This window comes from Canis lupus, chromosome 29, assembly GCF_048164855.1.
Source record: "Canis lupus baileyi chromosome 29, mCanLup2.hap1, whole genome shotgun sequence".
Lineage (NCBI taxonomy): Eukaryota > Metazoa > Chordata > Mammalia > Carnivora > Canidae > Canis > Canis lupus.
The window spans coordinates 22569721-22596080 of NC_132866.1; the positions used below are offsets into that span (position 1 = coordinate 22569721).

General features: G+C 40.2%; 1 protein-coding gene across 5 annotated transcripts in view; it reads left to right on the forward strand.

Annotated features, from left to right (window-relative positions):
- Nucleotides 1-26360, forward strand: part of SORCS1 (sortilin related VPS10 domain containing receptor 1) — a 506783-nt gene that overhangs the window by 384941 nt on the left and 95482 nt on the right. For all 5 annotated transcript variants that reach the window (XM_072805397.1, XM_072805395.1, XM_072805394.1 and 2 more), the window contains exons 9-16: nucleotides 1772-1951; nucleotides 10473-10619; nucleotides 18337-18439; nucleotides 18699-18775; nucleotides 20836-20927; nucleotides 22267-22374; nucleotides 24109-24226; nucleotides 26076-26206. In XM_072805397.1, coding sequence (XP_072661498.1) covers nucleotides 1772-1951; nucleotides 10473-10619; nucleotides 18337-18439; nucleotides 18699-18775; nucleotides 20836-20927; nucleotides 22267-22374; nucleotides 24109-24226; nucleotides 26076-26206 — 956 coding nt within the window. The remainder of the gene's footprint in view (nucleotides 1-1771; nucleotides 1952-10472; nucleotides 10620-18336; nucleotides 18440-18698; nucleotides 18776-20835; nucleotides 20928-22266; nucleotides 22375-24108; nucleotides 24227-26075; nucleotides 26207-26360) is intronic.

Below are 26360 nucleotides of genomic sequence, written 5' to 3' on the forward strand. Positions count from 1 at the left end.
TTCTAGAATTATGTCTTCTTGACTTTATGTTGCATACCCAACACTGATCCAACCAGTGTGGTCAAGGATATTGAATATCCTGAATGCTAGGCCAACAAGCTTGTCTGGTGCTGAGGATAGAAAAAAGTAGCAAAGACTAAGTACAGGGAGGAAATTTGTCTGAGAGTCATAAGGGTGTTTTTCAAAGAACATCAACTACCATTATTAGAAGAAATGGAAATAGACATTTGGCTGATATAAGCAATGGCCAACTTCTATACCAAACATAAGTTTACATTATTGATCCACATTGAATTAATGGGAAGGATTCATTTTTGGCCTCCCGCTCTGTATTCTTTTTATAAAATCATTACCAAACACTAAAGTATGGCACATAAGACCCAAGGAGGGGTGAGGAATATAAAACTCTTTGGATAAAGACTTCTTCCTTCTGGGATCATAGGAGTTCACTGTGATCATGGTAAAGGAGGAAAAGACTTGTTCCTCTGTGTTTAGAGCAGGTTCCAACCTGAATTGCTGATTGTTTGGTTGAGAGAACACGGACATGTATTACAATGAGAAATTTAGGTTAGAAGTTAGGTAGAACTTTCTAGCACTGAAATTCTTGCCAAAGAAGATTGAAAGATCTCCTGAAGCTTTTCAAGGGTGGAGGATGATCCATCTGGGAAGATTTGAGTACTAAGCTACACATGGGCTAAGAATCTTTCCTTATTGCTCTTCTTTCTTTGTGTTTACATGTAATTCTGTTGTATGTTTTGATTTGATTTCTGGTTTTTGAAAGTTATACCAGTGTCTACTGCCTTGAGCAAAGGCAGTAGACGGCTGCCAAAGCATTTGCACAGAAGACAACAAGCCTTGGTCTGTGTTATCCTCCCCGCCAGACATCCACTTCTCTGGAGTTTTGATGGGGAAGAAAGGATTTGGACTCATCCCCTGCCTCCTCCACTCCCCCACGCCTGCTCACTGCCTCCACGTTACCTTTGCCTTGTTTTTATCTCCAGGACTACCAGAATCTGAAAGCAGGCTACTTTTTCCCTCTCTCACTTAAGGTTTCCTGCTAAACTTTTCAGAGTAAAGGTTTAGATAAACCACTAAGTCCTTGAACACTTATTGACCTGAAAGATTAGTACTTTGGGGTTCTCAAGTGTTTTCCTCAAGGGCTTCTGGGAGGTGCTAAGCCTGGGGGAATGGTTTGGAAACTTTAATGTGCATATGAATTACACAAAGATTGTATTTAAATGTAGATTTTTGATTCAATAAGTGAGGCCTGAGATTGTGTATCTGACAAGCTTGCAGGTGATGCCCACATTGGTGGCCCAGGGACCACACTGAGAGATGCAGGACTTGTTGGTTTTCTCTCTCTCTTTCTCCAACTTTTCCTCATTTCTGCCCCACATAAGCTTTCTGAACATGTACCATGTTTGTGCCTGGCAAGAATATCAGGATGACTGATTCTCCAAAGTCATGCACACTTGAAAGTATTCTTCAGTTATCTAATGAGGTAACTAAATAATAAGTGAGCTACCAAGCATCTCTCTGCCCTATTTTCTCATGATCTTACTGCCTAACCCTACATATAACAAAGGAAATATATGATTAACACTTTCCTTATTAATTATTATTTCACAAATATGCAAAAGGAAAATTTTCACCTTCCATGACAGTGCCTAAGAGCCTAGTCTGGTATTCTTCACGAGATTCTGCTCTCTTTGGACATATGCCATGTTAATGTACGAACCTCATCATCCTTTTCACTTCTCTTTGTCCTCAGGACATGCATGTCATCAGCACAGATGAGAATCAAGTGTTTGCAGCGGTTCAAGAATGGAACCAGAATGACACATACAACCTCTATATCTCAGACACCCGTGGGGTCTATTTCACGCTGGCCTTGGAGAATGTTCAGAGCAGCAGAGGTCCAGAGGGCAACATCATGATCGACCTCTATGAGGTATGTCACGAAGTGTGTGTGGTCCTGAGCCACTACAATGTCTGGGCCGGCAGGTGAAGGCCTGCCTTTGGCCATTGCCTCCGTCATTTTAAGTCCAATTCCTTATGTGGCCTCATTTCATTTGGGGGAGGCGAGGATTCGTAGAACATTTTTATTGGTTAAGTTACAATCCACACATCACCTCTGGGAGGCATCCTTTTTTGATGAAATCCACAGGCCATGATGTCTCGGGACCTGGAGAGAGTGGGCAAACAGGGTGTCATAGTGTGAGCAAAGGGCCAGTGAGCATGAGGGAGACATCTTTGCATTGCACTAGAAGATGCTCCCATTGGACCTTTCTTTTCTTCTTCTTTTTTTTTTTTTTTTTTTTTTTAGGGAATTTAACTTGTCTATCACTTAATGTTCTCACATAATTATTTTCCTAAGCCATTGGACCTTTCTAACCTGATAACTTTCACTGATTAATTATCATCTCCTCAGATGGCCAGTGAGTGAGAGCAAAGTGTTAGGTCTTTCTCTCCTAAATGGGAAGGGGGGAGGCAGAGACAAAAAAACAACTTCCCTAAAACAACTATGGACCTTTGTTTCTCAAAATGACCAGGATACAAAATAAAATCATTTATGTTAGAACGGTTAGCTTTCATAACAAATGCCATTTAAAGCACAGCTAGGGAGAAAGAAAGCTGCTGTTTGAGGATGGATTTTAGCCATTTGTCAGTCTTATCTTGCACTCTGAAGGATTTATAATGGGTTATAATGAGCCATTACAAAATGTATTCAGAATTTGGGAAATGTACTCATTTACTTATATCCTATCTGGAAAAAAAAACATCTAAAACCGATTCAAATATGTACAGTCCTAATGATGCTATCTTTTGGTTGATTATAAGTTCATAAAGTCAGGAAGTTGTTTATATAACTAGAAGCAAGGGAATTATATTGAAGAAAGGAACCAATTTCATTTAATAATTTAAACCTATCATTGTAATTCCATTTAATGTTATCAACTCCCCCGTTCTCCTTTAGGAGCTCTTGGGGATTATCTTCTAGTATCTAAACTTCTTTGTATATATAAAGTTATATTAACAAACTTATATGCTCCATTCAAAGCCCAAACTAGCATTAGACATAGTCTGTCTGTATATATTTAGAAAAATCTACTGCAAACTTTTTTACACATTCACAAGGTTTTTCCACTCTTTTTCTGTCCAGGTTCTAGATAAATATAGTAGTATCATATATCTCAGCCTCAAACTGAACATGTATTCTGGAAAACATTTACATATTCTGGTGATTTAGTTTCAAATTTATGTTGGATAAAATTGTGATTTACAGTATAAATTTTGGAGTCAGGCTGCCTGGATTTAAATCCTTGCTACACCAGATGTATGTATTCTAGAGACAAAGCCAAGAATTTCCAAGCCTCAGTTTCCTTGTTTAAAATATGGAGCTATACATGGTATCTACTTGATAGAATTTCTGAGGATTACTTAAGTTAATCTTCTTACCGTATGTATTATGAACAGTGCCAGAAATGCATCAATGATCAACAAATTATAGATAGCATAATTAATATTATATTCCAATGAGGTTAAGCCCCAATATAATGTTCTATTCTTATAGTCTTAAAATCTACCCACATTGTTTAAATATCCAACACACTTCCAATATTTTGGATCTCTGTTTCTTCCTGTATTGCACTTAGCATGGCCATAGGACATCGTTTAATGCCAACTAGTCATCTTGTTATAAACAAGTGTAAATTGCCATGCTTCTTTCCTCATTTGTAAATGTCATACAAACATTTAAATTTTAAGCATTCTGTTGAAATTCCATGTGTTTTTGCGCCATATCCCAGCACTTAGAATGGAAATATCTTGCTTCAAGAGTCTGATAAGTCAAAGCAGCTGCCCCGGATGAATCACCTGGTTTGCTACCTTGGCCTTGACTCTGTCCTTGTTCTCCCAAAAACATTTTCTGATTTTCAGGTTGCATTTTTCCTTTTGAGAATAACTTCCCCCCTCTTTTCAAGTTATTGTGGAAGAGTTTTTTGGGAGATAAACTTTGTTTTCTGCCAAAACAAAGACCATTCTAATTAGTCCCTTGATGATAAAAGAGATCACATATTTGGACAGGAACGATTTTGCAATGTTCTGTTATATACACCTGTTTCCATGAATGGTTTTCTGAATTCAGACATTGCTAACAGGTATGGAATGAAAAGAGGAAAAAGGGTGACTTCTGGACATGGCAAATCATTCCTTGGTTAATCCTTGTGTTTTTCCTTTTATGTCTCTCTTGCAGTTGAGTATCTGTAGGGAAACTGTTGGCTCCTATTATCATCACTATAAGCAGTGGTGTGACTGCATTATGTAAAGGTGTTCTGCATCCCAGGACCCCGGAAGAAGAGTCTTTGGTTTTATTAGCCTGACAGTTCGCAGCAACTTGAATTGAAATTGATGTGATCAGAACGGCGGTGCCGTATCTGCTGATTACCTAGATAGAAAGAGTATTGGCTGACATGGAACCTGGCACAAATGTTCCTTAAATCTGATTGTTCTGGCTAGCAGGAAGCTGAAAGCCATCCAGCATGAATTTCCCAGTAGAATTGCAATGAATGATGAGTGCTTAGAGATAAATGAAAAGTAAGAAAATCCATAAATGAATTAATAAGGAGCATAGATGAGCAACATATGAGGTAGGAGTGACAAAGATAGAATATATGGAGTGCACGTCTGCTCATATTTAGGGGTGACTGAGGGGAGTGGTGTGAATTCTTTGCTTGTATGCTTCTGCATGCCAATTACCTGTCATTCCTGTGCATTCTTTAAGCTGTTGTGGTAGAGGCAGACTGTGTAATATAATGCATAATGGTGTGAGTCTGTGTATCAAAGATATGTATTGTTGATGAGTCTTTGTGGGAAATCCAAAGGAAGCAGATTTCTCATTAAATTCAGTAATTTTGTTCACATCACACTTTGGAACTTTACAACAAATATGGCTCTCTCTGCCCTAGAAGTACTTGTATGTATGTAATAACATAGGGAATGTTGGGGACAAAGTGTTGAGTGACCATCTTACATGGTTTAATTATTGAAATACCAGAGTATTTTGTTCAGTGTCATTTGGTCACTGAACATGGACCACATTGAAAGAGTTCAGAAATGTGAGCCAAGAAAGGTGGCCGGCCAAAGAGCGAAAATGCTGGATAGTGATTTTTGTTGATGAGAGATTATAATAATATATAAAATTGTGGATGCCAGTATGTGCTAGACATTGTGTAAAGAGCCTTCCATAATTATCTCATTCAATCCTATAATAACTTTATGATACTGGGACTCTAATTACTTCCACTTTAAACATAAGTAAATGGACTCAGAAAATGTTACCATTTTTTTCAAGATTATAAAGCTAGTAAGTAGTAGATTTAGTATCTAAATATTAGAGTATGGGGATCCCTGGGTGGCGCAGCAGTTTAGTGCCTGCCTTTGGCCCAGGGCGCGATCCTGGAGACCAGGGATCGAATCCCACGTCAGGCTCCCAGTGCATGGAGCCTGCTTCTCCCTCTGCCTACGTCTCTGCCTCTCTCTCTCTCTCTTTCTGTGTGTGTGTTTGTGTGTGTAACTATCATAAATAATAAATAAATGAATGAATGAATGAATGAATGAATGAATAAATAAATAAATAAATAAATAAATAAATAAATAAATAAATAAATACTAGAGTATGCAAACTCTTAACAACAAACTATTGGTGTCTCTGGAAAGATTTGGGCTTGTATTTGATTGTGGTCCAGTAATAGCCCTAAGACTGAAGGCCATTGAAGGACAGGATAAATAGTATTAGACTTTACCAAAAGTAGAAGAAACCAGACAAGAAAAAGAAAACAGTCTTGGCAAAAAGCCAACATAAACATAATCCACAAATGATAGTTCTGGACCTATTCACCACCTTCTGACCCAAGTCCTAAGTCTGCATTTACAGCTAAATTCAGGCAGTGCTATCATTGTGCCTCCCAATTTTGTCTGGTGGATGTGTTTTCATAAGAGAAGCCTAGAAACAAGCATCCTAAAATTCTGTCATTCCTGAATAGCACAAATGCTCCAATGGCATCACATGGGATGGGTAACAGAAGACAGCACGCCTGATGGTAGCCAGAGAAAAGGAGACAATGATGAGTGTGTCTGAGACGTGTGATTCCTAGTGTTTTTGTCTGGTGTGGATGATGAGAGGGGGTCTGACAGCTTTGGACAATATCCTCCCTCCTCTGGGAAGGGAATATTAATTAATGATGATGAAGAGCACTTTGGCTTAATGGACAATGACAGTTCACCCCAGCCAAGTGGAAAGGGTTGTGTTGGGAGTGAAGCCACTTGGCTAGAAAATTCGGAATGCACAGAATGTGCACATACATGAATAAGCACAGTGGGCATCATGGAAGACATAACCAATGAGCAGTGCATGTTTAGTTACACACATCGTGTCTTCCGCATGTTATGAGTTCCCCCTCTTTAAAAGATAAAGCTCAACAGTTATGATGATCTACTTACACCTTGATTTCTTGGGGGAAGGTGCCTCTTACAATCCCACCATAGGAGGTAGAGAAGAAAAATGCTCTCCATTCCAGGGCATGTTTCTTATAGGATGTAGAATGTACCATCGCATTACATTTAAGTTTATTCTCTCTGTAGGAGAGGAATGCAAGGGAAGAAATAGGGAAGAAAATAACACCTGGACGTTTTAGAGGGAGTGGTCTCCTTGACTGCAGAGGCACCCCTGGCCCCTCTCCCTCTGAGTATGTGTCTCTTCTGGCTGCGATCCTCTCTTTAGAACATAAAAATATCCTATGTCCAGAACCGAAAGAAATTATGGTCACAGATATATTCTCTTTCTTGCCATACTTATTGATTCATAATTTTTATTATCTTCAAATTTTGACACTTTGGATTTGTAATTGAAGTCTGAGTAATATTCCATTGTATACATAAACCACATCTTCTTTATCCATTCATCTTTCGATGGACACCGAGGTCTGAGATCAAGAGGGTAAGAGGGATCATCTCTCAATTAGCAGTAGAGTCAGAAACAAGCAGAAACTCTTGTTCAGGGGTCTTCCCAGCTTAGCCTCTGCATGGAGGATATGAAAGAAAGATTGGGACAGACGAGCACCCTCTAGAGATGCATATAAAAAAAAGGAAGTGAATAGGTAGAGACATATCAGCATGTTATTCAAGGGAATGGGAGATAGCCCATGTGAACAAGGGGAGTAAAATAAAAGAGAAGAGGGCGACACTCTGAAGCTATCATCCTAGGACACAGTAAGTGTGCTGATGTGCTTTGTGTTGGCCTGAGCTCTGAGCTGTAACACTTCATGTTTAACATCTAACCAAAATGTTATTTTGGCCCATATGAGATTAGAGAATAAGAAATAATAACTAATTAGCTTTGAGGCTTCTGGAATCAAACTCCCCATATGAGAGGCAAAGAAAAATAAGTGGCTTCCTAACACCCTCAGCATTTTTCTGAAGAATTCAGAAAGGTAAAAAAAGTAACAGGTCTTTCCCCCAAAAGAAGACAAACTCGCAACAGTAAGATGTGTTATTCCCATAGGAGTACCTTCCTCAAAATCTGTGTCACTGTGAATATCTTCCTGAGGACTATTACTTTTTCCAGTCCCGTGCCATCTCTTAGCCCCCGCTCCATTCCACACAAATATGCACATAGAGTGAATACTGAGGGAGGTTATCTGGTAACATAAACGTCCCCCATCCTCAATGGAACCCCAGACCTTATACCTATGTATACACATACATGTGCACACACATTCCACATATGGGGCACTGATGCTGCTCCTTGATTTCCAAAGTTACATACAAAGCAAGAAGCTAGAAGTTTCAAGACATATCAGGTGAGACCTCACAAAAAAAAAAACCCTTGAGGGAAGTGCCTTGTGCATAGAGGTGCACCTTGACACAAAGATGGGCTTCTCAGGCCTGGAGCAAAAGGAGCAGCTGACGGCACAGAAAACTTAGGAGCAGGGGTGACCATCTTTGCAGACCAGACCAAAAAAAGCAAGAAAAATAAAAAGCCACCACAAATGGGATTTTCACAGATAAAGTGCCTTGGCCGCAAAAGGAAAATAAGCAGACCCATGCCAGCTCATCCCCTATTGTCACACATTGCCTCCTCAGCTTTGGCAAGTTTTTATTCCCCAAGATAAACCTGAAGGCCAAGCTGCCAAAGATGAATTACAAAGCGCAGCTCTATGCTCAAGTGGCATTTGATAATGCCAAGCAGCCGGGGCCAGTAAAGTCACAGCTTCTGCAAATCAAATGAACCAGCTCCTAAACACGTATAACCCTGCTCTGACACACTTGCCAAAAGAGGGAGAGGGCAGGAAGGAAAATGGGCAACAGAACTACTGGAATAGGTAATAATTTCATTCTTTCTGTACTTATTGTAACCTAGAGTGTTGAATGGTTAAGACAGCGTTGTTTCTCACGGACGAGTATGCTGCAGAGGGAAAAATGAGTATGACTTTGTGAAAATTATGATTTATGAAATTTCGTTTTTAAAGAACTGGCAGTTTAATCATATTTAAATATGTAACAGCCTCTGGAACATATGTAAAAGCAATATGGGGTTCCCTGGTGAGCAGTCCTTATGGAGCTGGTATAGTGAATAAGTAAATACTATTCCTAATTATCATTCCATCCTTGGGAGGTACAGTGCTCCTGGAATTTATGTCTTCCACATTTGTTGAGGATCAACAATGCATAAGAAACTGTCGGCTTGCTGTCGATGGCCCAGAAAGAGGCTTGTTTTCCTAAGTAGTTTAAAGTATTCCTCCCAGCTACTCGTTTATACCATTTATTTGCTTAACAAACTTGTCATTCCAAAGGAATGCAAAGTTGGCCCAACTCTAAATTATCCCATATGCCAGATCAGCAGGTACAAACTAATGAGGTCTGACTGTGTCAAAAGCCAAGGTAAAATGTACATATTCTGTTGATCGAAACGCAACCTCTGAGTTGAGAAATTCAGAACTGTGTTTGTTAAAAGAACACCGGAAATCAGACAGATTTGAATGTGCACCCCAACTCTCTATCATAAGCAATTAAATTTTGTCTACACCTCAGTTTCTTCATTCATAGAATCTGGGCTGTAGCCCATTTGTAGTGAATGCCAGAGGCCCTGGGCATAGTGCTGGGTGAATGGCATTGACTCATGCTATTTTTTCATCCTTTTGCTTAAAAACTTTCATATTCTCCTCTAAAGGGCTGAGATAAGTGGGTTCAAATATACTTGTTAGCTTATCCACTTACTCCCAATCTGTGCTCTACAAAGCCACTCATTCTAAGTTCACCTGTTTCCTTATCCTTAAATGTGGCAGCTGGTAACTCTATCTCATGGTTACTAAGAATTGAATGAGATGGCCTGTACTGCACTGTTGCATGTATTCAAATCCTTCTTTCCCTGGCCCCCAGTCTTTCTGGGCTGTCATAATTCCAAGTAGAGTAAAATAGGTATGAAGTATTTAATACACTCAAAGACTCTTGAAAAATATGGTACACAACTAACAATTTGTTATCACACGGTTTTGTCAAGTTACCAATTTTACCTCTTTCCTCAAATATGGAAGAGAGAAGGCAATCATATTGTCAGAGCCAAGTAATTAATAAGGACTCTTGACAGTGGGAACATCGAACAAGTGTTACAGGAATGGAAGAGGGAATGATTTGACAATTTAGGGAAACCACTGCTTCTTACCTTTAAAAGCTGTTCTCTTTTGTTCAGTGTATTTCCATGGCTTAATAGAGCCATCTTTTTACAGAAGAAAAAAAGGGGGAAAAGCAATAGCAATTGGATCATGAGCTTTAAACTGACCTTTCTCAATTGCCCAAGGCTGTAAATAGCTCAACGATTTAGATAGTTATTAAGAGCATAGTCTATGAAGCCATCAGCTCTGGGTTAAAATTCCAGGTCTGCCACTTACTCTCTGTGTGACCTTAGGTAGCATGACCTTGGAGAAGTCACTTTACCTGGATGAGCCTCAGTTTCCTCATATGTAAAAAAAAAAAAAAAAAAAAAGTCATGCTTAGGAGAATTGTTACAAAGATTAAAGAAAATAAAGTATTTAAGTCCATGGGTGCTATGCCTAACATAAAATTAAAGTAGCCCTATTTATGCATCATTTGCCAGGCAGCAGAACTGAAAGCACCAGATTTTTAACTCCAGGCAACTGCAAACTATCACAAACCTACCTTAGACGAAGTAAAAAGCTTCCATCAAACTTAGAATACAACTGCCATACTGTAAGGGGCATAGATCTATTGCTTTTGTGTCCCACAGTTCAGGGAGTCATTATACTTCAGCATTACCCCTTTTCCCCCAGCCTCACCCTCTCTTTCCGCTAAGACAAGTCCTTACAGCTGAATTTGACAGTATGCTTATTTTTTAAGTAAACCAATGTATCCTAGCTCAAATTGATGTATTTTTCAGCCATGTCAATTTTTCCCAGGTAGCAGGGATAAAGGGAATGTTCTTGGCTAACAAGAAGATTGACAACCAAGTGAAGACTTTCATCACATATAACAAAGGCCGAGACTGGCGTTTGCTGCAGGCGCCGGACACGGATCTAAGGGGAGACCCTGTGCACTGCTTACTGGTGAGTTTTCACCTTGGAGAAGAATGTTGCACACACTGGAGGGCTAAAGTGGATACTAAACAAGCAGATGAAGGTGGTTCCAAGGCTTGTTGTTTAACTGGTGAACAAAAGGGGACAGAACTGAGCATGAAGGCAGAGTGTGTGCAAGAGTCACTATGCTGCCTTTTGTGATGTACTGGAAAGATAAGAGGGCATGAGGGGGTTAAGGAAGGCATCACATCAAGGATTCTGAGTTTACAGCCAAGTTCTATTGAGGACCTCAAGTTATAGTTTAAGGGAGAATGTGATAGTTTCCATCTATGTTGGGGATATGCACCCTTACTTTCCCATGAATGACTTGTTATATATCCACTGATACATAAATTCAGCTGTAGAATTGATGAACTGAAAGCAAATGTAAATTTTGTAGATGTGTTTTCCAGCAAAGGTGTTTAATCATATTTTCAGAGGCGTTTATGCCTCAAACAAGGATAAGAACTAATCCAAACCCTCATATATACTCTTTGTAATACGTTCTGTTCATCTGTGTCTCATTCTGTATAGCTGGGGTTGTTAGACCATATGACCTGGGAGGCAAATATGGCCTACCACTTGTTTTTCTAAGTACAGTTTTACTGGAACATGGTCATGTTTGTTTATAAATGGACTGTGGCTGCTTTTGCCCACATGGCAGAACTGAATAGACATGGCAAGGAATGTATGGTCCATAAAGCCTATAGTATTTATTACCTGGCCCTTAAAAAAAGAAAATCTTACTGACCATTGCTTTGAAGTATGGTCTTCTTTTATTATATGAAGGTGTCCAGGAAGGGGATCAGAGTTGAGTCTTGCCTTCAAGGAGTTTTCAGTCCTCTTGAAAGAGACTAGATTACTAATGAGAGATAATAGGGCCACATCTCACTCCTCATAGTAGCTCTGATGCTGCCCCAAGCTTGATGTGTGAATAGATACTGAGTGAACACAGAAGGAGGGGAGGAAGAGATTAATTGCAAAACAAAGTATACCTAAGTGCTAATTTCTGTGAAACAGTTTATCTAAAGGAGAGATCTGTATGTAAACTTTGAGGGGAGATGTCTTAGTTTTAGTTTGAAGGATTTGGTTGTGGACACACACACGAATATGTATCAGCGTTCACAGTTTTCATACAATTCCAACGTTGATGTTATCCACACTCAGCTTGCTTTGTCCCATGAAGTCTGAACAGTCACTTTGCAGGTTCATCTCACACAGCTGTAGGCAGGTCACCCTCCTACTCGAGAAGATGCCAGCAGCCATGGCTTGACCTTATTAGTTGCAAAGGATATCACAGTTGTCACTGTGTATCAGGGAAGCAGTCTAAAATTCAGCCTCCCACTCAGCTTCCATCCTTATTACTGGTAATGTACCGGGGGGGAAAAAAGCCAGTTGTAATAGTAAGTGCACAAAGCCAGTGACAGAGCAAGTAAATGTAACAGTTATTTATTGAATACCTACTCTATACAAGGCATTGTTCAGTAGCATTTTAAAAAACAGAGCGACCTTCCTAGTTTAGCTATTCCAAGTTAAGGCATCATGGTATTTAGCCAAAGAAGCATGAGATGCACCAGTGCTTCAATGTGGTCCTCCATCCCACCATGCGCTTGGAGATTAAATGCCCATGAGAGAGAATTAACCATAACACCCAAACAGGCTTGCCTGTGATCACTCTGGCATCATAAATGGGTCAGTAGAAATGCCTCAGACACAAAGCACTTAGTGTAGTGCTTCCTGCTTTACCTCCAGCCCAGTTTTAAGAAGGCTTCTTATTGCGTTTAAAGATTTTATTTGTTTGAGATAGAGAGAGCATGAGAGAGAAGCATAAGCCAGGGGAGGGGTGGAGGGAGAGGGAGAAGCAGACTCTTTGCTGAGCAAGAACACCCCCCCCCCCCATGTGGGGCTGGATCTTGGGACCCTGAGATCATGACCCAAGCTCATGGCAGATGCTTAACCAACTGAGCCACCCAGGTGCTTAGGAAGTCTTACTGCCATGCCTCCAAAATATAAATGCAGTAGCAGCTTGCTTACCTATCTCCACTGAGACTGTCCTAATCCAAGCCACCATCATTCCCACCTGCCCTACAGTGACAGACTCCCAACTGGTCCTCTTGTCTCTACCCGGCAGTCTTTTCTCTAGACAGCAGCCAATGAGATCTTTTCTTTTGTAATCCAACTCTACTGAGGTAAAACCGAAAAACTATATCAAAAAAGTACTCGTCTTAAGAGTATAGTTTGACGAATCTTGACAAATGTAGATACCTATGTGACCACTACCATGGTCAAGATAGAACATTTTCATCACCCTCAAAAATTCCTTTGCACCCCTTTGCAGTCAGAGTTTCTATACCCCCGGCTGTAGACAACCACAAATCCGCTTTCCTTACTGTAGGTTGGATTTCTCTTTTCTCAAATTTTATGTAAATGAGATCAACTTGAGCTTTAAAAAATCAGATTTTATCCCTCCTTTACTTAAAGTTTCTAATGACTTTCTTACTAAGGTAGAATAAAATTTCGGTACTATACTGTGGCCTTCGAGGTCTCATATGGACCGTCTTCAGCCTGCTTCTCCAGCCTCTCTCCCTCCTCCCTTACATAAGCCACTGTTTGGGAGGACACCACCTCTTTCCATTCCTTGAGCTCACTGCGCTCCTTTATGTCTTAGGCTCTGCATTCACCATTATTTCTCTTAAAATGTCATTTCCTTAGTCTGGCTTTTTCTTGGCATTCAGATCCTTGCCTGATTACCTTAATCTCAGAGACTTTCTTAAGCTTCCTCTACGGTGGTATTAGCCTGATTCTTTTTTATCCATGACCCTCCTAGTTCTCTGAAATCAGCACAGATGTTTGTTGACTGTCTTGTCTCCCTTCTCCTGCTAAAATGTGAGCTCTGAAAAAAAAAAAAATAAAATAAAATAAAATAAAATAAAATAAAATAAAATAAAATAAAATAAAATGTGAGCTCTGTTGAGGTACTGTGGCCGTCTTTCTGGCCACTGCAAAGAATCAGCTCAAGAATCACTCATGCCGCGGGGCAGGTGTTCAGCGTGTGTTGATGTTATGAGTATTGTTTGTCTAAAGTCCATGCTTCATTGACAGGTGTAGTTTCAGTTTCACATTTGGACCTCAGTGGAAACTTTCCCTTGCCACTGACAGCCACACTGAGGGATCTGTCATAATATCCACTTCCGAAGTTCAGAGGCTCAGGTTGACCCTTCAGTTAACAAAATCAGTAGGCTCATTAAGATCCAGGAAAGATGAATTAATGGGCTCTAGATGTATGGTACCCAGGAGTCTTTTGGCCTGCCTCCCTCATTAACCCTGTTTGATGTACTTTCAATCTGAGTTTTACAAAACAGGCTGAGGAAAGGAAATGGCAAAAGGAGTGGGGGGGCAGAGGGAAGGGCAGGGACCGAAATCACTTATAAAAATCTGCCAAAGACACAAAATAGGAAAGTAAATCTTTGAGCTATAGGAGACCCGGACCATTAAAAACCTTCTTTAGGCTTGGGAGCTGGTGGCAGAGAAGAGATAAAAAGTGATTTTAGATTGTGAGCACTTGGAAAGGGACAGTGTCACTGAAAGCCCAGCCTAGTGATTAGAAAGCAGTTTTTCCAGCAGGGCTGTTACAACTGTGGAACAGGTTCAGAATTACAGCCCCAAACAGAATGTCCCTGGTACAATGTATTCTAGAGAAATAAGACATCCAGAGTAATTTGCGGCTGTATTTTTAGGACTTTTAGACTGATTGCCTGGAGGGCTCAGCTAGGATTTCTTTTCTCAGAAGAGTACATTGTACACTTAGATGGGGTATTACAGGTCATGGTCCACCTGCCTCCAAAGCCTCTGGTTTGGGCTCCCAAGAGGCAAGATGCGAGCTGAGCCTGTGTCAAATTCTTTGGGTCCCTAGGGAAAACATAGTGTTTTGTGGAGAGAGGCAGTGACTTCTTTGTGGATTCAGTTGACGGTTCTCTGTTGGAGCTAGGCAGCCCGCTTCCCCAGGAGATTCCTGACTGTGTTTTCCACTCGCTTGCACAGGCTGTGACTCTGCATGTATGTTGGATTGGTGTGGAACTGAATGCCCCAGACTCCTCCTGTTGGCCTGGAGCCCTCTCTCTTCTTTGCCATTGACTCTTTACTATAAATCGAATGGATTTCTAGCTCCAGTTCAGGGCCATAAACAGCACAAATGTGTATGTGCAGGGAGTGGTTTTGGAGGATACTATTTAAGACTTTAGCTGCTGCCTTGTTATTTAGAAAAGGTTCGGTTTGGCTTTTCAGTGTAATACTCAGATTAGGAGCCCTAGGGATAAGGGTACCATGAAGACTTAAAGGCTGTTAGCAAGAGGTTGGGAAAAAGAAGAAGTAGAATGAGAAGCTGATTCTCAAATAATCTAACAATTTGTTGTTGTTTATTTTTTAATTTATTGTATGTTTAATTCATGTTGGGAGGCACATCTCCTGTCATTTAGTAATTCTCTGTTGGCCATCCACAGTGCTAGGAAAGCAGTAGCTAGTTAATGAATGGATCAATTAAATCCAACAGACATTTAGTGAGCACTAGCAGTGGCCAAAGGATTTTGCTGGTTAAATATGAGAAAGAAAAGAATAAGGCAAGAGAAAGGTAATTAGGACCTAGAGATCCATGCTGGGCTTCAGGAAGTCTGCGAACTCCCTGAAATTGAACACAGAACTCAGTGTGCATTTGCCTTTATGTATTTTTTTTCTTGGGATAGAGTCCTTAGTTTGCCTCAGATCCTCAAACTCAAAACCTGATGGTGAAAAGATTAAAGACAAAGATCTAGTTGCTCCTGATATTGAAGAGTTGATGATGTGCCATGCCCCGTGACTGGGTTTGAGCAAGGACACAAAGAGCAGTTGCCAAACACACATGCTGCTCCCTCCCTTCTCTGTAAGTCAGCTGCTGGGTCCTGGTGGTTTCCGTGGACAGTTCTGCATTTTCTCAATGTGGAAAGATAAGGGACATAGCTGCCTTTGCGACAAGCTGTACTTTGACTCTCCTAAATGGGAGATAACTCTGGAAAGATACTCAGATATTTATGACATGGTTGGTAATGGGAGAAAAGAATGCAAGAAGGCTGGAGAGAAGGAAGGAAAGGAGAGGTAGGTGGAGTGCCCCCTGCCTGGGCAATGTATGTATAACAATTAGAGAGCCTTGTCAGCAGTGGTGTCCCACAGGAATTTGCAGTGGCTTGATAGCCATTATAATTTTTGGTGACTTGATTTTGACAGATCTCCAAAACTGGTCGAGTACAAAAGTTTAACTCAAAAAAGTAAAGATGAATCACTTAACATTGTTTTTCTTTGAGCATTGATGTAGACTATCTGCCTTGAAAAAAATGGAAGGAAAAAAAAAAAAGTCAGGGAATATTCTCCTCATACCAGCTGGGGGCAATCCAGTACTGCAAATGTGAGAGTGCAGGAAAAAAGTGCACCAAAAAGAGCACTTCTAATGTTTTTGCTATGGCCCGAATTGGTATATTTTTTCTCAAATTAATTTATCTCAGGCCCCTGAAAGCCATAGCCACAGAGCAGTGCTGAGATGGCCAATTGAAAATGCCGTCTTTCCTTTGTAATGGCAAGCACCCTATATCGAATAATCCTTGATCCGGTCAGGTGGCAACTGAGCTTCACAATCTTCTAAGCTGTTAAGTGATGAAGTATGTGGCAAGCATCTGGCTCAAGATTGCAAACCGGGAGCTCCCTTAGCTGAGGATATTCTGCTCTGTTGTGTTACAAAAGGCCCTCCAGGAAGCCCATGTGACAAGGCTAATCCTCTAAGAGTTATGTACTTCTTGGAATACCATGGAAATACTCCACATTAATCTGATTATGTGGTTTATAAGTTAGCCCAACTTACCTCTAGCACTGTTCTGAGTAAAATAGTCAACAAAGGTCTTTCAGGTCCTGCATAAAGCATTGCTTGATATTTCAAGCGTTTATTGGCTGTCTTTTTTTAGATTTGATGCTAGGTTCCACAGATAATTCATATTAGTACTTGATGTTTTCTCTTTAATTATAGAGCTTATCTCTTAGGGAGTTAAAAGTATTCATACCTCAAATAGGTAATATGAGATTGCACATGTTCAGATAAATCAGAGAAGGGGAGATTCTGATAGGCTGCAGCTGTCAGGAAAACTTTCACGGAGAAATGGCTTGACATCTCCACTTTCTCCTGCCTTAGTGTCTGTCAGTAGAACAGCACTGTCCTAGAACCCCCACAAACATAACAGTGCCCATTCCCGTCTTCCTCTTGGGCAAAAGGAAGCCAAGCATTTAGGTCCAACTGAGTCTTTTATAGTAGCAGTCTTCCCTACTTTTATGAAACATTATAAGTGAAAATTCCTTTTTGGAAAGCTTTCCATGAAATTTTCAGGCCAAACCCATCATTTATTACTCTCATTATCCCTTGAGAGTTTACTCTCTACGTTGGCAGTGGGGAATAGCCCTGTTTCGATCTACTGTTTCATTTCACCAGTATTTTGGCTGCTCTTATTCCTGAGCTTCATTTTTAGTTTGTCATTTACTCTATCCCATATAAATTTAATCATTGTATCTCTGTAGCTCTCTGAATATCTGCCGGCTGAGACCTACAGAACAGAATGAAAGTAATAACAGAGATACATTGGTGATTCCAAAAACTCAAGCCGATAAGATTAGAAAATAATCTTTTTGAGAGATGAAAAGAGATGTGGGTTCAGACACAAACTTGTAGTTTTTGACAACTCAGTACCAGAACTATCTTAAATGAAATTTATATAAGATTTATTATCCTGTGTTTGAAAACTGTTGATATCTTAATCAGAGAATTTGATCGAGATTTTTGCACACAGATAACAAGTCCCTTAAATTTTCATTTAAATTGTTATTACTAGTGCATTTTGTCTACAAGCTTGACTTTTATACTGAATAATACTGATTCTGATAATACCCTGACATGGATACTGTGTTGATTGCCTGGTAGATGTTAAGAGAGTTTCACATGCCATACAGCTTCTTCTGTACAATTGAGACCAAGGTCTCCAATGGACAGTGGCCAAGAGGTGCCTGCTGACTTCTTCAGAGCCCTCCCAGCCTGACCAAAACTTTTTTCCTGACTTGATATCCCATTTTTCCTCCTCAGTCTTACATGTCTAAACTCTTCTGCTTCTTTCCTTTGTTGTTGATATCACTCAGGCCTGAAATATTATTTATCTGGTCTTTGGTTGGTCTTTGCCTCAGGCACCATTTTCTCCTTGAAGCCTTCCCTGATCCAAAGTTGGACATAGTCATGTCAGCCTGTAGAACTTCATATTTCATCTTTACTGACCTTATGGCTGTTGCAATAGTCTCTTTTTATGATATTCAGTAGAAAAATCTTAAATACTTCATGACAGCAGAGACCAAATTTTAGTCAATGTAAGTCTTTCATAACCCCGTTTTACACATAGAGTACTAAAATACTTGAATGACCAAATGGCAATCAAGGCAGTAGATCAGACTCAAAATGAAGATACTCCCTCATTCCCCAGTTTGGTACCTGCCTTAGACTTAGCAGACACCAGTTATCTGCTGAATGGAAGATGAGTGCATGGATGGATAGCTAGATGGGATGGTTGGATGAATGACTGGATCCTCTGAATCTGGACTTTAAATGACCATTGAGATTATAAGCTTTTATGACCTTCATTTCTCCTCTTCTCAGCCCTATTGCTCACTACACCTCCACCTTAAGGTCTCCGAGAATCCCTACACGTCAGGGATCATTGCCAGCCGAGACACAGCTCCCAGCATCATAGTGGCTTCAGGTAAGCTTGCCTGGTTGGCTTGCTGTTGGAAATTGTATTTATTTTAAGAATCTAGATATCTGTGTTGGGAACTTAACAAGCAAGCAAAAATATCTTGCAAGTTGCCTCAACTATTGACTGAAGCAACTATACTGAAAAACCCTGCTCGTATATAATATTTACAGTCTCAGCCCATCTCAGGGCAGCGTAGATTGCCAGTATAGCCCATTGTAAGCTTTTGCAAAAATCTCTCCCACTAATGGTGATGTGCTTTCTCTAGGTAATATTGGTTCTGAATTATCAGACAGCGACATCAGCATGTTTGTCTCTTCAGATGCAGGGAACACCTGGAGGCAGGTAAGAAGGCATCCCGGGCAGAGGTGTTTAAATGACATAAACATTGTTTAACTTGGTTAAGTTCTGGGAACTCATTCGACCCTATGTAAATTCTAAAGCTCATCGATGTGTTTATTTTCCTATTTTGTTTTATGAGAGTCTTAAAGAAGTCTTTGAGTTTAGCAGATATTTATGCAACGTGATTGTTTTTTGTCCTTCAATAAAAATGACCCTTTTTCAGAGCCTGTATCTAAGAAAGTTTATAAGTGACAATGAAACCAAATTGAATCTAACTGATTTTTTTTCCAAGAAAATCAGGATTCCAAAGAGGTTATTATGTAGGGAACATGGGGCCTGGGGGGTAGATTATATACCCAACACTGGGTTGTCTCCATAAATTTCCCTTGCCTTAGAGTCAGAGTAGAGAGGAATGCAGTGACACAGAAACAGCCATTACCCAGGTGGTATCCTGAAATGTTTAAATTTCATGTGCAGAAGACAGAGTAATAACCATCAGGGTGCATATGTTAGGAAAGGTAGAAATGGAATCACTTTAAACCAATGTGTTTAGCTTAAATGCTTCCTCTCTTTCTTCTAAATGAAAAGTAGATACCCATAGCTTATAAAACAGGCATTTAATGAGGTTTAGCAATCATAACAAGATATGTGCCTAATGCATGGTTGTTACACTTCAATAAATATATTTTAATAACCTACTGACGTTTAATTATCATACAATAACTAGCACCATAAATTGAAATCTAATGCACAGGTAATCACACAGAAATGAGAACACTCTGCTGTAAATTTTAGACAGAGATGTCCGTGTTATGGCCAGTTACCATTTCCTAGCTTCAGAACCTTCATAGGTCCTCGGTGTGATTCACATGATTTAACGAGAGAGAGAAGCAGGGAAGAAATTTGCTTAAGAAACCTGAGGGCTGGGGATCCCTGGGTGGCTCAGCAGTTTAGCACCTGCCTTCAGCCCAGGGCATGATCCTGGAGTCCCGGGATCGAGTCCCGCATCAGACTCCCTGCATGGAGCCTGCTTCTCTCTCTGCCTGTCTCTCTCTCTCTCTCTCTCTCTCTCTCATGAATAAATAGATAAAATCTTAAAAAAAAAAAAAGAAACCTCAGGGCTATTGATCTTGGAGATATGTAGGTACATGCACTATTAACCTGCCTCTGGGGAATAGTTCAAGAGCCAGGATCCCATTTTGTTTCTCCCAGCACCCTAAACCAAGTAAAGAACTCTCAACATCTGTAGTCCTGAGATAACACCTTAGGTGTAAGAGGTAAACAACGGGGAAAATAATTATGTCTGTAGTGTAGCCACAGACAAGCCAATACTAACAGTGCAATTATGAGGAAAGAGTACACATCCTTTATGGAGAGGACACAGAAATTGTTTGCAGCCCGTTTCCACTTGACTTCAAATTGATTTCTCCACATTTGGAGAAAAACCTAAATGACACATCTACCCAAAGTTGATTCCACTTTGATCAGAATTACTTTTTGGCTTGGTTGAGAATCTATGAATTAGACAAGAACAACTTTCCTCTGTAACACTTGGAAACTCTGAAACAATTACTTCTGGGAAGGACATCGTAATTCTGCAAGTCCCAGCTCTGTGAGTTACTATATGTATGGCCTTAGGCAAGTCACATCTTCCTAAACCTTAGTTTTCTCATCTGTAAAATTGAGAATGTTGGAGTAAAGTGTCTCTAAGATTTCTTCCTTCTACAGATGCTACACAATATAATGGCTACCCAGTATTCTGACATGGTCATCAGTGGGAATCAACAAAACTTACTGCAAAAAAAAAAAAAAGATGGGAATATAAACATGAATACATAACTATTAATTCTTCAGATTTCTTTTGTGTCACACCTAAAGTCATTTTATATAACTCCAGTGGTATGTGCAGCCCACCTTAGGAAGCATTGTGTGCAACCGTCTTTCCAAAGATTTTGGGAGACCCTGTTCTATTGTGGGAGGGATTTTTCTGCTCTAACAAAGACTAATTCTGAGTGTGTGTGGATGTGGATATGTGTCCATCTGTATGTGTTTTCCTCTTGCAGATCTTTGAAGAAGAACACAGTGTTTTGTATCTGGATCAGGGTGGAGTTCTGGTTGCTATGAAGCACACATCTCTCCCAATTCGACATCTCTGGTAAGGATACCTGTTGCCCATGAGTCATGCACTGGATGGCTCCATCTTGCTAAGACCAGTTGAGTACTCAGGCTATCAGATAGGGACTGTGTTTGTAGTAAAACGTCAATGGCTACTAGAACATAATTTATACCTTTGCCTTTATTAAAATAAGATTATATTGCCTGAAGTTTCACAAAAGAAGGAAGAAAGGAGATAGGAAGATGAAAAGGAGAAAGGAGGGGAGGGAGGAGGGAGAGAGAGGGAGGGAGGGGGGAGAGAGAGAGAGAGAGAGAGAGATTGAGATCGATTCTTCCCCTGAGAGAGTTGCTGTGTGATGTTTTTCAAATATGTCAAGACCCTCCCCAGTACCTTCCTTATTCCTTCAGGTATATTCACAGGGACAGCGGTGTGTCAGGTATACAATGGGTAGAAGTTAAGAGTAGCTTAACGTGTATTCATTATATGTGTTCTGCACAGAGATCAGTAGTTCAGGGCATGTCTATTCCTGTCTCCTTTCCCCTGATCCTACTTCCTTAGCTTCCTTTAGAAGGTGGGGTGACAATCTGCAACTCTACCTGTAGGTCTCACACAGATGGACGTGCAAGGCCTAACTTCCAGAATGGTTTCTAGTAGACTCCTTCATCTGTGTTTTTGAAAGGGTCTCTCTCCACATGCAAGCTTGTTCAAAACCAAAAGCATGATTTTCCCTCTGGTGTTAGTTACTTTGGAGACTGACGGGAAAGCTGCAGAAATAAGAGAAATGGAAACTTAGCATGGGGGAAGAAATCCACCGAGAAAGGCAGAGCAAAGGAAACATCCTATGTGACCAGCAGAGTTTCAGACCTCTCTTACTCTCGAGAGCCAGTCCTCTGTACCCACTCCCTCAATGAGTCAGCTAGGATTCGTAACAGTGTAGGAGGGAAGCCACTAAGGGTTTGCTTGCTTAGAGGCAGCTGGTTCAAGTCCATCTAAGTAGGTCTCATAAGGCCATTGCTCTTCAGAATTACCAGTAAGGCTTGCTGCTAGATTGCAGTGTTTTGGAAAGGGTCACATTGAGATCTGAGATCTAATAAAATATCCAAATTAAAAAAAATTCTATCAAAGACTTATTATTATTCCCATTCCATGCGGCTTTCCCCTTACGGCTGTTATAACACATCTGGGTCCCAAATCACTTGGCTAACTGTATTTCTACCTTCTGATGTAATTAAGAATACTTATTCATATAAAAGGCTTACTTTGACAGTGCCCCGGGTACTTTTAAAATATATTCTCTCCTGGCTGATAGTATCTTTCCTCTGAAAGGATTTTTTTTTTTCTTTTGAGATCTGATGCCTGTTATTTCTTCTTTCATTAGGTTGAGTTTTGATGAAGGGAGATCTTGGAGCAAGTATAGTTTCACATCTATTCCACTTTTTGTGGATGGAGTTCTGGGTGAGCCTGGGGAAGAGACTCTAATCATGACGTAAGTGGAAAAGTATGATGTCTTCAAATTTTAATATAAATCCGGAAACATGTTTCTTCTTTTCTCTTTAAAGATTTTATTTATTAATTTATTTGAGAAAGAGAGAGAGAGAGCATGCATGAGCAGGGGGAAGGGCAGAGGCAGAGAATCTCAAGCAGACTCCATGCTATACACAGAGCCCCATGTGGGGCTCAATCTCACAACCCTGAGAACTCAGCCTAAGTCAAAACCAAGATTTGGACACCTAATCAACTGAGCCACCCACACACCCCCAGAAACGTGTTGCTTTTAGCAAACCTGGTTAGATTTGAAATTGCTACCAAGGTCAGTACATCTGATTTCAAGGTTTCTCAGCAAAGGGGAAAGAAAAATGTGGGTGACTATTTTCTTGGCTCTTTACTAATTAGGACACCCACACTGAGGGTTAGCAGCAGCAGGACACAGCTAATTTCTTCCTATACTGAGGGGGCTTAGGGAAATTAGAATTGATTATTTCAATAGAAAATAAAACTGTACATTTAAAACTTTAATAGTAAACTCAATATACAGAAAATCACAGGCATATAAGAATTATCTCACTTTAAGGCAGAACATAGAGCTTGATCAAAACCCCACAAAGGATTTTCTTTTTCCTTGGCTCTTTACCTAACCCACTTGTGAGGCATATTAGAAAAACTGTGAGAACAGTCTGTTCTTGTGAAATTGTATTTGCACTCATTCTTGTCTGGAAAGTGATGATCATTAATTTGTGAAAGACTTGATTAATGAGTTGCCTGCTTAAGGGTTTCAAAACATGAGCTTTGAATTTGAAATTTGGAACTATGAGAGTTTTTTTTTTTCTTCCCCTGGAAAATTGGACATGGAAAAGAGAGAGAAGGTTTTAAAGTAGCCAACCCTGTCATCAATGAAAATTTTAGAATCATAGTGAATTAGTTGGCACATTTTCTAATTTTTTCTTCCATCCTTTTAATGATAGAAAAAATCCACAAAAATTTAATAAGCCTAATAGCTCCACTTTTGCCCACAGTACACACAGCCAGATTAGCTATTTTTTCCATAATTTGTCTTTAATCAGTTTCCATATTTGTAGAACACAGATGAAAAAAAAGCTGCTTGCAAAGGCTACTTTGTGGCTTTTATCCACAGATGGCTCTGACTGGTGATTCAGACACCTGATTAGATACCCGAGTTTGAGTGGTAAGGAGAGTAGAATGCGAGTTTAGGACATAGTACTCACTACCGAGCTCAGTGCCCACTCTCCTTAGGGACTGACAGGAAGGTGAAATTGGAGGGAAACTAGGAACCATGGGCATTAGCCAAAGGACATAAAAATATAATCCTGGACCACATAAAAGGCAGCATTTGTGATTGCTTTGTGATTGTTTTCTTTCTTTTTTTTTTTTTTTTTGTTTTTTGCAACCATTCTTGTGGTACAACATGCAGAAGTGGGTTTGTAGTCAGACTCTACCGAGATTCTGGGTTCTGATTCTACTGGTTCTTAGTGATTTGGCTTTGGTGTTTTGCATGTAAGCGAAATTCTCTGAGCCTCAAATTACTCATATGTGGTACGGAGCCAATAATAGTCACCCTCCTCGTAAATGTGTTTTGAGGATGAAGTGACCTGATCACTGTAATGTGTTCAGCATTGTGCTAAGCTCGTGGTAAACGCCCAGCAAACGTTAGCTATTGGAGTTATTACCATTGTGATTATTTTTCTCATTGTGAACTCTGTAGAGTGTTTGGACACTTCAGCCACCGCTCTGAATGGCAGCTGGTCAAAGTGGACTACAAGTCCATTTTCGACAGACGGTGTGCCGAGGAGGACTACAGACCCTGGCAGCTGCACAGCCAGGTAGGAAGGGGGAGGGCTGAGGTAGGGTCCTGGGTGGAAGGCATGAGGCATGTTGGGGGAAAGACAGTCAATCACGTGAGTGTAGGATTTGGGGTTCCTCACAGCTATGGTTTACCTCTCCGGCTACATCTAAAGTTACATCTGCTGCTTTCTTACACGTTTTGTGTTCCACAGCAGTGAACAAACTCAACATTTATGACTTGTTGTGAAGTAATTTCTTTTTTTATTGTACTAGGATATAATGAGATAAAATTCAAATGTGCTTGGCTTAGACTTACAACGCAAAATGAAATACCAACTCAGCACGTAGATCCAAATAGAATTTATCTGAGCATGTCCTGTGGTTGGAGGATAGGGGCAGGGGTGAGGAAAGATCTTCAGTTTTATCTAGCAATGCAAACAGAGACATAAAATAATAAAATTACACTTGGTGAGAGGTGCCAGTAAAATCCTTCCTTGTCACCCTGTGATTCTCTGGGATTAGGTAGTGCTTCTTGCCTCCTTCCAAGGTACGAAGGGTGCAGAATTATTAATAGGAAGCTTTCCTTCATTCTGGCCCCTCAGCTGATCAGCTTGTATCAGAATGTTTAGCTGAAAGCATCTCTCCTTCAGTTTCCCAGGGTGGAAGTCATTCTGCAAGTCTCTCCAAGGACACAGCAGACATTCCCACTGCACAGCCATCAGCATATTCAGACAGTGACACATCATATCCTTAAAGCTAGACTAAGTGCACTTGACCCTTGAACAACGTGGGTTTGAACTATGCGGGTCCACGTGCATGCATATTTTTTTTCAGTAAATATAATTCAGTACTGTAAACATATTTTCTCTTCCTTATGATTTTCTTTTCTCTGGCTTACTGTATTGAATACAGCATATAGTACATATCCAAAATATGTGTTCATGGACTGTTTATGTGATCAGTAAGGCTTCCAGTCAATGATAAGCTATTAGCAGTAAAGTTTTGAGGGAGTTAAAAGTTTCACGTGGATTTTGGACTGTGTGAGAGGGTCAGCACATCTAACTCTTGTGTTGCTCAGGGGTCAACTGTAATATATTTATATAGAGATATGTATATGTGATGGAACTGACCAAAGTGAATTTGCTCAAGAAATCTAGTTTTATACTAGCCCACACAGAACTCTTCTCTGCCCTCAGACACAAAGCTGTGTTTGACAGTTGGGGCTGCATCAGCTAGAATCATATAGTCTTTTTGAAGACTCAACAATAAAATTATTGCTCATTTACGTTGCTGCTATTTCCCCTTTTGGGATACACAGGCACTGTGATATTCAAAGCGTTTGTTTATCTTGTGGAGAAACACTGAGTTTAGTTCTCTCAGTTGTCTGGTAGGTGGACATAAAATAAGTGCTATAAAGTTGTGTGGGCAGAGGCATAATAAATCGAAGCAAAATGGATCTTTATATTTCTTAGCAATACTCTTCTTTCAGATGCTCATAAATGATTACATGCATAAATCTTTTATTATAGATGAAGTGAACTTAATTACCATAGATTTGTTGGCAGTGCATTTGTTATAGCTCAAATCTTAGGCATCTGTATGTCCATCGTAGCATGGTGCCTCATACCTTGCCAAGTAAATGTTTGCCGAATACATAAAGATTTCAGGATGTTTCTGACACACCCTCAATGCTTCTTAGGATTGTCTTTATAGTTGCATTCCATACCAAGGTTCTAGACCTCAAAAAGAAAATGCCAGTAGCACAAAGCAGGCTACCTGTGTCCAGATTACACTAAAGCTAGAAAACATCTCCCTGAATGTCCCAATGTGGATCAGAGAAGGTCCAAACTCTGTGCCCAACTGCATGAGATGCTTGTCTCCTTACAGGGGGAAGCGTGCATCATGGGAGCAAAAAGGATATATAAGAAGCGAAAATCAGAGCGTAAGTGTATGCAAGGCAAATATGCAGGAGCTATGGAATCTGAACCCTGTGTCTGCACAGAGGCCGATTTTGACTGGTAAGCTTGTGCCGGGACTCCGTGGAATGATTCGTTCCATGTATCAGATCCACATGGGCCTTAACGAAAGCTAAGGTTTGAAATAGTAGTAGCATATACATATGAGTGAAGTGACAAGCCTCATATTCTTATGGAATTACCTCTTGAAGACAGC